The sequence below is a fragment of the Sinocyclocheilus grahami genome, unplaced genomic scaffold, assembly GCF_001515645.1.
Source record: "Sinocyclocheilus grahami isolate Dianchi unplaced genomic scaffold, SAMN03320097.WGS_v1.1 scaffold692.1, whole genome shotgun sequence".
Classification (NCBI taxonomy): Eukaryota; Metazoa; Chordata; class Actinopteri; order Cypriniformes; family Cyprinidae; genus Sinocyclocheilus; species Sinocyclocheilus grahami.
Window position 1 is genome coordinate 662,062 of NW_015505871.1, and position 12,132 is coordinate 674,193.

General features: G+C 38.3%; 2 protein-coding genes across 2 annotated transcripts; both read right to left on the reverse strand.

The window, feature by feature from the left end:
- Nucleotides 1-1,058: 1,058 nt before the first annotated feature.
- On the reverse strand, nt 1,059-3,817 carry LOC107559571 (uncharacterized; the record flags this gene model as incomplete). Its single annotated transcript, XM_016243454.1, has 4 exons — nt 1,059-1,064; nt 1,158-1,635; nt 2,059-2,565; nt 3,729-3,817. Coding segments are annotated over 4 exons (1,080 nt in total), but the record flags the coding sequence as incomplete, so codon positions are not given.
- An 800-nt stretch (nt 3,818-4,617) lies between these two features.
- LOC107559606 (growth/differentiation factor 9-like) lies at nt 4,618-7,885 on the reverse strand. The gene is made up of 2 exons (XM_016243505.1): nt 7,245-7,885; nt 4,618-6,228 (listed from the first exon to the last, which is right to left on the reverse strand). The coding sequence occupies exons 1-2, from the start codon at nt 7,597-7,599 to the stop codon at nt 5,300-5,302; spliced, it is 1,284 nt and encodes a 427-aa protein (XP_016098991.1). The 5' UTR covers nt 7,600-7,885; the 3' UTR covers nt 4,618-5,299.
- Nucleotides 7,886-12,132: the final 4,247 nt, after the last annotated feature.

Below are 12,132 nucleotides of genomic sequence, written 5' to 3' on the forward strand. Positions count from 1 at the left end.
CCATAGAAAACAATGCAAAATACACGTTGCATGTATTCAAAACAAGAACTTCTGTATAAATATTATGAAAATTATTAGACTTTTAATGACCACCAGTATGCACAAAAAACAAAAAACACTTGTTTTGTAGTGTATGACTTTGCAATTTTTCAAACAAGTCTCTGATAGATCATAAAATAGAAGAAAAAAAAGAAGAGTTAACCAAAAATTTAAATATACTCATCATGAGTTTGTTTCTTCATCAGATTTGGAGAAATGTAGCACTGCATCAGTGTCTCACCAATGGGTGCCATCAGAATGAGAGTCCAAACAGCTGATAAAAACATCACAAGAATCCACAGCACTCCTATTTATTTAATTTGTTTGTGTGTTTGTTTTTAATATTTAATTCAAATCTTTCATTATACTACAGTAGATATTTTCCTAGTGACTGCTTTTTTTTTTTTTTTGAAGGCTATATATTAATAGATGTAATTACTCATGCTTATATGATCTGCTTGTGCAATTATTCAGAGGTGGTTGTGTATCTGATTAAACTCAGTAATCAGGCATCATCACCCTCTGATGCAGCAGTACTGCACCCTTCGCTGAAGGACACATCTCTGACCACAGGGGGCAGCGCTTGTTCAATTGGCACATTTCAATCCTATCCTAACAAACCATGCATCAATGGAAAGCTTATTTATTCGGCTTTCAGATTATGTACAAATGTCAATTTGACAAAATTGACCCTTCTGACTGGTTTTGTGGTCCAGGGTCACATATAGTGAATTAAGCTCCAAACTCCATCATAATGCACAATGTTTCCATCTAACATGTATTTTGAGCTGCAGCTCGTCATCTTAATGGAGTGTTTCACTAGTTAGCAACCGGTTACCTCACCTGAATATGTTCTAGATTTAAGTGTTGGATGTTATCTTTGGAATGGAAATATGGATATTACACTCTACAAAATGTTGGGTTGTTTCAACATATTTGACCCGAAGCTGGGTTGAAACAACCCAACATTTTTTAGAGTGTAATATCCATATTTCCATTCCAAAGATAACATCCAACACTTAAATCTAGAACATATTCAGGTGAGGTAACCAGTTATATAGTATATTATAACAGAAAAAGGAATCTTGCAGGAATGAGCAGCTCTCAGTGTCTCTGACCTTTGGCTCAGGATGACCTCCAGGTATGTCTAACAGGCCTGCAGCCTCTGCCACTTTCTGGCTTCTCCTCAGCAGGACGACGTCTCCGTCAGCCGTGGCCACGACAGCACCGACCCCCAGCGGCTGAGCGAGGAAGGCCTGCGGATCTGCGCATTCGTTCTGTCCGTGACTCTGCAGCTTCCCCGCCTCTCGTGACCAGTTAGTCCCCAGATAGTCTTTATAACAGGTCAGGCCTAACTGTAATGTCAGCTGCTCATCTTTTGCCAATCTTCCTGAGGATTTATCAGCACTTTCTAATTGCGAGCGCGTTAGGTTTTGGGCGGCCTGTTCTGCCACTGGTCCCTTTTCCATGACGGAGAGCATCGCTGAATGCAATCTGAATTTAGATCCATTGAAGAGCCACGGTTCTTTGGTCATGCGGTCACTCCACACAGCTTCAATGTGCTGCTCGATTTCAGGAAAACTCTGACGATTGAACCTAGTGTGGGATTGGAGGAAGTCAGAGATTATATTTTTTGCAGCATCAAAAATGTATAGGCGAGAGCGGGGGTGATTTGAGCCTGTGGGGAAGCTGAGCCTTGTTTCTAGACAACCTTAGAGAACCTTTTTAATGTTCAAGGACTCGTGCTTCTTGTGTCTGAACAATTACAGACAAATCTGAAAAAATACCACACGTGCTTGTGCTTCAGGAGGTTATAATACGAGGCTATACGGTTAGATCTAAAGTGCTGGATGATGCAAGTTTGTTCAAATGTTAGGAGTGCGGTAATCTGAGCCAAAGGTCCTAGAGTGTAATATCCATATTTCCATTCCAAAGATAACATCCAACACTTAAATCTAGAACATATTCAGGTGAGGTAACCAGTTATATAGTATATTATAACAGAAAAAGGAATCTTGCAGGAATGAGCAGCTCTCAGTGTCTCTGACCTTTGGCTCAGGATGACCTCCAGGTATGTCTAACAGGCCTGCAGCCTCTGCCACTTTCTGGCTTCTCCTCAGCAGGACGACGTCTCCGTCAGCCGTGGCCACGACAGCACCGACCCCCAGCGGCTGAGCGAGGAAGGCCTGCGGATCTGCGCATTCGTTCTGTCCGTGACTCTGCAGCTTCCCCGCCTCTCGTGACCAGTTAGTCCCCAGATAGTCTTTATAACAGGTCAGGCCTAACTGTAATGTCAGCTGCTCATCTTTTGCCAATCTTCCTGAGGATTTATCAGCACTTTCTAATTGCGAGCGCGTTAGGTTTTGGGCGGCCTGTTCTGCCACTGGTCCCTTTTCCATGACGGAGAGCATCGCTGAATGCAATCTGAATTTAGATCCATTGAAGAGCCACGGTTCTTTGGTCATGCGGTCACTCCACACAGCTTCAATGTGCTGCTCGATTTCAGGAAAACTCTGACGATTGAACCTAGTGTGGGATTGGAGGAAGTCAGAGATTATATTTTTTGCAGCATCAAAAATGTATAGGCGAGAGCGGGGGTGATTTGAGCCTGTGGGGAAGCTGAGCCTTGTTTCTAGACAACCTTAGAGAACCTTTTTAATGTTCAAGGACTCGTGCTTCTTGTGTCTGAACAATTACAGACAAATCTGAAAAAATACCACACGTGCTTGTGCTTCAGGAGGTTATAATACGAGGCTATACGGTTAGATCTAAAGTGCTGGATGATGCAAGTTTGTTCAAATGTTAGGAGTGCGGTAATCTGAGCCAAAGGTCCTGGGGTAAGTGGCTCAATGATTATAAAGTATTATTTTACTGTAATTCTACATTAATTTTAGACCAAACATTTTTGGTTTTGCTCTCTTTTTTTAACTTGATTTTGTTCTGATCTGTGGCCTTATGAAAATTGGCCATTGAAGTTTTATGAATTTATATTTCCCTGCAACATTTATAAGTGGGATGTTGAGTGCTATTAGCCCAGTTCTGTAAGGTCAGTTGCATTCCGTTTTTATTAGTTCTTCAATTTGAACTTTTTGCTCTAAATAAATTAAAAAATGCCTTCAAAGTTGTGAACTGTATCTTAAAAGAAAACTTTTCAGAAGTCATCCATCCATCCATTCTATCCTCCAAAGCTCTCTGTGCTTGTTAAAGTTGCGGGGAGCTGGATCGTAACCCAGCGTCTTGAGCTGCAGGCGAGGAAACTCCCGGCACGGATGCGCAGTCCATCACAAGCCTCAGTCATTTTTATTGAATCTCTCTTCTTTTGATATAGCAATGTTCAGTTTTACTTCAGCATAATCAATGGCACAGTTTAACTCCATGTGGCTCAACTTACCCCTCAATGGGGGCAAGTTGAGCCAAGAGACCACTTTTATTTTGAAAGGCATATCTTGAAAGCGGTTTATTTTAGATCCAAAGTGATTATTCCCAAAGGATGCACCACCTCCTGAAATGTATGTACTTATTTAAGTTGGACCTGCTATGTATAAAGTCTGTTTTTCTTAACTGGTCACCATGTATTCATTACAGCCCTATTTTGTGACAACTTAATATTTAAAAGTACAAATATTCTTAACTAATATGACAATAATAAATAATTTAGAAAACACATTTATAATGGAAAGATACTGTACCTGTCTGAAATTTCTACATGAATTTGATTTTCTCCAAGAGCCTGTAATGGATGACAGTGCAGCATGAGAGACACCTCAGTCTGGATGCATCACAAAACCCTTTCAAATTCATCTTAGTGTGCTGCCTACCCAGATATGATTTTTGAACAGTGTACATCTAGACGGAAAGTTTGTTTAATCAATTATGAATCAATTGGAAAAAAAAACAATTTAACAGAAAGATTACGTTTAATTTTTTTTTTTATTCTAAATTAAAACACCCTTTTGTGACTGCTACTACTTATTCTGTCGTTTACAATAAAAAGAGAAAATAGAAACAAACGTACTGTACTAAGTTTAAATAAAGCACATGGTACACGCTATATTTTCTTCATCTCTTACAAATATAATTTGTATTTTCAGAGAAGCTCACCTGAGAATCCAGAATTATTAATAATATAATTATTTCGTTTTCCATAAGTTTTCCACATCAAGTGAAATTAGCTCAATTATCATATATTGTTTTATACATATAATTATTTTGTCTTGGTAACACATAGGCAGCTTCTCCTAAGGGGTCTTTAGAGATTATTTGAACAGAATAATATGAATAGAAAATTGCAATTTACTTAAACTGTGAATTCTCTTGCTACATCAATAGTATTTGCATACATTTCTACACTTTTCTTTTCTTATCCCAAGTGAGGAGTAAAATGCTTGTTTAGCTGACTTCAAATTGACACAGGGTTGCTCCATTAATATTTAATAAACAAAATAAAATTTTCAATCGTCATACACTTTTAATGTAGAGAAGAGAGTCGCTTAATATATAATGTATAAAAAATACTGATTTTGCGATGACAAGCCAACGTCTGATTTAAAAACCTGTTTGCTGAATTTTTTTATTTTATTTTACATTTTTCATATGGGATTTTTTTTTGCTTTACATTTTTTTTTTTTTTTGTGAAACCAAAGCCAGCCCGACCAAATTACACAGACATAAATTATATAAATAGTCATGTGACACACATTCTCATCTATTACTTTCTTAATACACACATCAAGTTGCCCACAGTTAAGGCAACTTATTTTCTGGACATCGAGAAGAGAGAGGTTGCCCATGAGACAACCGTCTGCAATTCCCAGGTTTTAAAAAAACAATGTAAAAGTGTTCTGATAAGACAATAGAACTACACTTTTTATATTCTGTCCAGAACTAGAAGTGTTAAAATTTCTAAGGAATTCTAATGAATAGAAAGTGCGAGACAAGACCACCAACCTAAAGAACAGAACTGGTCATCAAAAAAGAAAAATATCCTTTAAGCCAATTAAACACCCCCATATATAACTATTATACAGAAAAAAAAAATGTCTAAGAAAACAACAAAATTTAATTGCATAATTGATTTGAATATTCTAAGCATTAATGAATTAGATAAAAAGGTAATGTTAAGCAAAACATTGCCGCAAATTATCTGATACATGTGGTCAAGTCATTAAGCATCTTCATTATAAGAATGGCCAGTGCAGAAAAACAGGTCATTGTTTTACAAAGCAATGCATCACAAAACAATTCAACAGCTGAATGAATCTTATCGACAGGTGCATCTGATAGCGATCATCTCCTCGTACTCCTTGTAGGCAATGGAGCCGTCGTTCTCAATGGTCAAAACACTTAACGGATTATATTCTGAAGGTACACATGAAGGTCTAGGCACAGAAGAGTCTAGCTTCTCGTAAATGATGTTCTGAACCATCGTGTGCACCGGAGACCCATAAATATATCCCACAGCCCTCGGACAAGATCCCTTACAGTACCTCGGGTTGTATTTGTGAGGCGCTATGATCCAATGGTCCAGTTTGAGCTGACTGAAGCTCACTTTGAAATCATACAGGTCACAGTCATCTGTGGGGAAGTCGTACATGGGGACGAGTTTGGGCGCGCTGGTTTCGGGTAAATCGGTGCTCTTTAGGGTGCCTCGTCTCTTTCGTGAAGTTGAATCCCACAAAGTGGACTTTCTATCCCAGTGGCTTGATGTCAGGTCTACCATCATACCTCGTGTAGCTCTTCTCTGGTACGCAACCTCGCTGGTGTCATTAAGGTACAGGAGAAGAGACGGAGATCTGGGAGTTAACTCCACTGGGCTCTTGTGAACCCGGCCTCCGGGTCTGGGGATCATGTCTTCAATGCAGGTCAGGTTGATCAGCAGATGGATGTCCTTCTTATGGGCTTGAATGAGAGGATGGAGGAAGGAGGTCACGTCAACCTCCACCCATCGGCGAAGGACCCTTCTGTCAGTGTGGACGAGGAAGCTGAGAAGAGGGACCGACTGCTGCGTGCCGGGATGCGGAGAACACATCTGGTCCTTCGAGGGCTTCTGTTCTTTCACGTCGAGATAGCAGAGCGATGTGAAGGAGGCGATGTGGTTGTGGTCGAAAGAGTAAAGCAGGACCGACTTCAGCAGCTGCTCCTGAGACCTCACTCGATTCAGACTGTAGGAAATATCCTGCATGAAGAATTCTGCCAAGACAACACATAGCACCATTGAGGAACGCATCCTTTGCTTGACCTCAGTTATTCGTGTTTGCGTGAGTGACTTGTGATTACTTGACTGCAGTTTCATAGTTTCTATGTTCGGAATGGAATAGGGTGATTACGTGTCAACTTGGCTCCAATTTTTTATTTTGGTCATCTTTTTTCTAGTTAAAAGAAATGCATAAATGAAGAGGAAAACCAAAATATTAAATATCATGGACGTATATTTACTAAATAATGCACTGTTTTGTATAGGAGGGTCAAAACGATCATTTTCACCTGAGATTTGGAGCCAAATCACATGGGGTTAAAAATGACTTCGAAAACTGGCAGCATCGTTATATTATTTTTACACAGAGATTGGTAGGTCTATTTATAACATCTGTTGATTTTATCAATCTTTGTTGCATTATATGCCAATGGTGACAGTTCGAAAATGGGGAAAAAGCACTTTTTAAGTTCATTCTCCAAAGTTTGCATGGCTGTAACTCAAGAAGTATTAAAAGTATCTTAATGTCCTTTTAGATTTTGGATCTTAACAAACTTTCCTTTTGGTATCTTCATTTTTAAGTCCCCGTATTGTTCATTCCCCGAGATATGGGGATCTCAAAGCGGCTACATGTCCAGATTGTTGAATAATATCCATTTTCATTTTCAGACCAAATGTTGGTCACTTTGTATACAACTGATATTTATTGTATTTAAAGCAGAATGTCTGAGGAATAAATAATGTTGAAACTACAATTATAGGTTGTTTCTCTATATCAAAACAATTGCACAGAACATATCTTTCTGAGTGCTAAATATGCACAGAAATGGTCAAGTCGAGGCACATTAAATTGCTCTAATTAGCCTATTCATAAGATTCTACACATTATTCCCATTTTTTAATGACCACCATTGGCACATACTGCAACAAAGGTTAGCAACGCATGTAGCTATATAACTCGTTGGTAAACAACTCTCAGATTCACATGATAGAGTAATTCAAAGGGTAATACCTCGGTTTTGCTCGAGACACTCCTCTCGAGGCGTGATCAGACGGGCAGTGTTGTACAGGTGGGAGGCCTCGTGAGTCCTGTCCGGTTTGGATGATAGTTTGTACAGTCTCTTCATGTAGCGCACATACCTGGAGTCGGGTTTGGCTCGTGGTGTGAAATCTCCCCACGGGTTCTGCTCTGACAAAGCCTTCAGCAAAGGGCTCAGGATATTCCCATGGTGCAGGGAGACGTCGGGCTCGACAGACTCGTTTTCCAAGCTGTAGCATGATGTAAATGATAGGCGGATAAGCGCGAGGACCATAAAGGATCTGAGTAGGGAGCAGCGCGCACCACATTTAAAAAGCGGCGTCGCCATAACAAACACAGTCCGGAGAAGACTTCAGAGTCTGCGGCCAAACCGCGCTTCCGTCGCCCTTACCTGACAGACAGGTGTGCGCAATCAGGGCGAGAAAGGTATAGGTATAGGTCTCCACAAAATGTTCATATATTTTGGTTTTACGCGTCTCAAACAACGCGACATTTCTTTTAGATTCGCTGTCAGCGAGCTCGGACAGGTCTAGTTTAAGCTCAAGTTAGGTTTGGATTTGATGCCCAAAAGAGTGGATTTGGCTAACAAAAGAAATTGCCTACGTGTCAGCAGTGTTGGGGAAAGTTAATTTTAAAAGTAATGCATTACAATATCGCGTTACTCCATAAAAAAGTAACTAATTACGTTACCTGGTTACTTTTTATGGAAAGTAATGCGTTACGTTACTTTTGTGTTACTTTTAAAATCTGGACAGGGCTTGCTTGTTTGATTTTAAAATAAAAAAGTTCTATTTTTGGCAAATATAAAAGCCTTTTCACACCAAACGTGAAATGAATAAGCCTCAGGCTGAAGGGAAAGTACATTTACATCCGTACAGTAGAATGCAGAAGAAGACATTTCAACACTTCAGCAATAAACAAAGACACAAATGTTTGTCTAGAGTGATTTGTGCTTATAAGTACGGTTTAACTGGATCATCGAAGACATTGGTTAATAGAGTGGGATTAAATACATAAAGGATATTTGTGTTGTTTAACATTTAATTATTGTAGGTTTGCGTCATATTCTGAGTTGCATTCTTTTTATTCATTTTGAGGAATACTGAATCTGTGTTTTTTTGTGTGAGTGAGATTAATTAATGCATTAATCTATTTTAGAACTACAGTAACATCTGATTTCTCTCAACATGGGGACAGGAGAAAAAAGTAACTCAGATATTCTCTTGTAATGCGATACTTTACTAGTTACTTGAAAAAAGTAATCTGATTACGTAACTCGCGTGTCAGTAATTACTTGATGATTGGCTTCATCACTCTGTCTCCTCTCCACCAGTAAGCTGGTGTGTGGTGGGCGTTCTGGCGCACTATGGCTGCCGTCGCATCTTCCAGGTGGATGCTGCACACTGATCGTGTATGAGGAGATACCTCCTGACAATGTAAAGCGCTTTGAGTGCCTAGAAAAGCGCTATATAAATGTAATGAATTATTATTATTATTATATAAACTGATAATAAAGCACATTTGTAGGCTTTTCACAGAACATTTATTTTGGGCAGGGTTGTCAAACTCAGTGGAAAGACTTTTATTCCAACACACATACCATGTAGTTTTCAAATAAGCCTGAAGGACTTGATTAGTTGGATCAGGTGTGTTTAATTAGAGTTGAAGTTAAACTCTGCAGGGCTCCGGCTCTCCAGGAACTGAGTTTGAGGCCCCTGATTTAGGGTGACCCTAAGTCGTCCCAAATAGCAAAGATGTCTGTTAAAGATCACTTCATCTGGAAAGCATCTGCTGTGTACAAACATCTGATAAACGTCTTTAAGATGTCAGTTTTACATTCATTCTAAATCATCTTAAAGACATCTTCTAAACGTCTATTTGACATCTGAGAGGAAACGTCCTATAGGCGTATTGCAGATGAGCAAACACTCTAAAAAATACGTCTTGCAGACGTCAAATAGACGTCTCTGTGATATACGTGTGCTGTCAGGCGTCTTTTTCCCGAACATGTCCTGACCGGGGTTTCTAAATTGCTTAAAATGTCCGGGTTTTGTCTTTGTTTTCCTATTGTTTTCATATTTGCTGATGATAATGACTGAAAAGTATTTTTGACCAATAGCGTGAAGGGATTGTACATAATCGACCAATCGTGGCATGTGAGAAGGCGGGATCTACAGACAATGGCCAAAGCAATACAAATACTATAATGTTTGAGGGCTGTAGAGAACTTTAATGGGGAAAACAAAACCAAAACGTCAACATTTTAAGCATTTCAGAAATCCATGTCCAAAAAAAGCTGTTTATAATGAATGAATAACTGTATATCCATTGTCCCAATCATGTGTGTCTTATTATAGTGAATGCAATATTTAAAAAGTGCTTTTAAAGATGGAAAATATTGGGGTTCTTTATATATATATATATATATATATTCAGGAATACTGAATGGAAAGGTTAATTTTTGTTTAAATAGCAAAATTGTGTTTCCTAATGACATCACCTCAAATTGCCAACTTTTATTGAAAACGATTGACTTCCAGACACTTTTTTCAAATTGCTGTCAAATGGTTGCCTTTATTAAATTGTTTATCTTGTTTACTCTGTTGAACAAACATGGTTGTTGTTGGGTTCTGTTGGGTCAATGTGTTTATCCTGGGCAGTGTTACAGTGTCTACATGGAAGGCAATTCAAAAATACATTTTAACACATGAACACCACATTGTTTGCGCGTGGTCAGTGCGTTATGTGTGAAATATCAATGCATCAGACTCTGTAGGCAGAGTCCATATGACATGATAAACGGCATGTAAACACTGTGTAAAGGCAAGATAACTATAGTGATCATATTAGGGTCCACACCAACACATGACAACATTCTGTTTATTATAAGCACACATTTATGTCCACTGCCACTTTAAATGCTTGATCTCTTTAAAGTGGAGTGGATTCCGATTGGCTGTCAGTGTGTTTAATCATACATCAGCTGGGGATAAAGAAGTGATTCCAGAAGCTTTGAGGATAATAAAACCATCTCCGATATTGTTCCTCTGTGTCGTTGTCATTATAACTGTGGTGTATAGCTAACCTCAATTAGAATGATTAGTAAAACATTATTGATATCATGTACACAGTAAATTTACCAGTGTTGATTTTCCAGTGTTTACAATAAAGTGTTAAAATAAAGTGTTGGATCAACACTGAACAGAATGGGTCTAACACCAGAAGTGTCCGTTTTCAAATAAGAGTTGGTGTCATTTTAGGTAGTTGCAAACGTTAACTCTCATTCAGAGTTAATCAAGCCACACCTCCATTAACGTGCAGATTAGACGTCATTTTGATCGAAACAGACCACTTTACATTTTTTTGTAGTGAATTAAATCACTCAGTTAAGTTACCTTTTAAGGAACAAGAAACTGTAATATGTGTTAGTGGTCGTTTTTAACAAAGTCGTGGAATATGGGTAGAAATAGTATATAGGTATTTAGCCGGATCCGTAGTGCTGAAACGATTAGTGGACAATTATTATTATTTTTTTAATGGCAACAGATATTTTTATGTAAAGGCCTAATGTAACGTAACTAATATAAATTAAAAAAACGAATGAATTGACTGACATTGGTGAGCGAAAACAGAGGAGTTGCTGAATGATGTCATCTGTATCCCAATTGATCAATTGATGAATGAATGCTGGTAGTGTTTAATATGTTCAGTATTTTAAATATTGTAGGTAGTGTTGGTGTATTGTAGCAGATGTGTGGAAAATGTTTTTTCTAAAACAGTCAAACAAATGGCAAGCTTCATATTCAGTCTTTTTATTCCAACAACCAATGTCCTGGACTAAAAATTCTCAGAATTAGTTTTCTAAATGCAGTAATAATAAAGACTAACATGACATCTATTAACCCCAGTTTTAACGTTAACAGGATCTTCCACACCTCAATCTTCAGTCAGCTTAGATACAGATACACTGTCTCTAACTTCAAAAAGCAGTGAAGAGAGTGACTGGTTTAGTCCAAAACGATTCAGAAAGGATGATGATGATGAGGCGTCACAAAGATCACAGGCCAGAGATGTGAGTCCCAGTAGCCTTACACAGACACTGGGGGTTTTACTCATCATAATGTTCAGTTTCATTATTCATGTTTTTTATTTAATCCCCATGTATAATGCTGATCTTTTTCAGATCAGGGTCATATTTAAGGGTAATTTAGGTATTACTGCATTATCTTCTCTCATAGTAGTATCTGTTAATATTCCACTTTTTATAGCTGATAAAACCAATTCTACAGACAAGACCAGGAGGAGGAAATGTGCTTAAGGAGTATGAAGATACAGGGACAATTAGTGATGACATGAGGAAAGTGATGGTGAACATCTTAGTTGCACACATGATGGAGACAGAAGGGTAATTATGAAAATATTATTCAGTTTGTTAGGGATTTTGACGCTATATAGATTAAGTATATAGATGTAGTTGGGTGCTACAAATTTGTGCAAATTTTCAAATTTGTTGTTTTTTTTCTGAAAGTTACTGTTGTTTAATTAAATGTTCTTAAACATTTCCTATCAGCGTAAAGTAACATTGAGTGTTCCCATTCTTCAGAAGGGTCCCACATCGACTAACCAAACAGAAGTATGGTTTGGGAATTATCACCTTGTTTCCCTCACTCAGAGATCCCCAAGGGAGGACTGGATATGTAAGTCATTATCACTGATCAGAACATTCAATATTTTGTGCTCATTTAGAAATGTCTTAAGATTAGGGCTGCACGACAAATCGCATGCGATATTTAATGCGTATTTTGTAATCAGCTGTAAATCTCCATCATGTGCGTTTTATCTTCTGCAGAAATCATTAATA

Excerpts from the sequence above, each read along its gene's own strand:
- LOC107559606 (XM_016243505.1), bottom strand. The coding sequence starts at position 7,599 with ATGGCGACGCCGCTTTTTAAATGTGGTGCGCGCTGCTCCCTACTCAGA. Across the intron at positions 6,229-7,244 it reads GTGTCTCGAGCAAAACCGAG|AATTCTTCATGCAGGATATT; the intron begins GTATTACCCTTT and ends TTGTCTTGGCAG.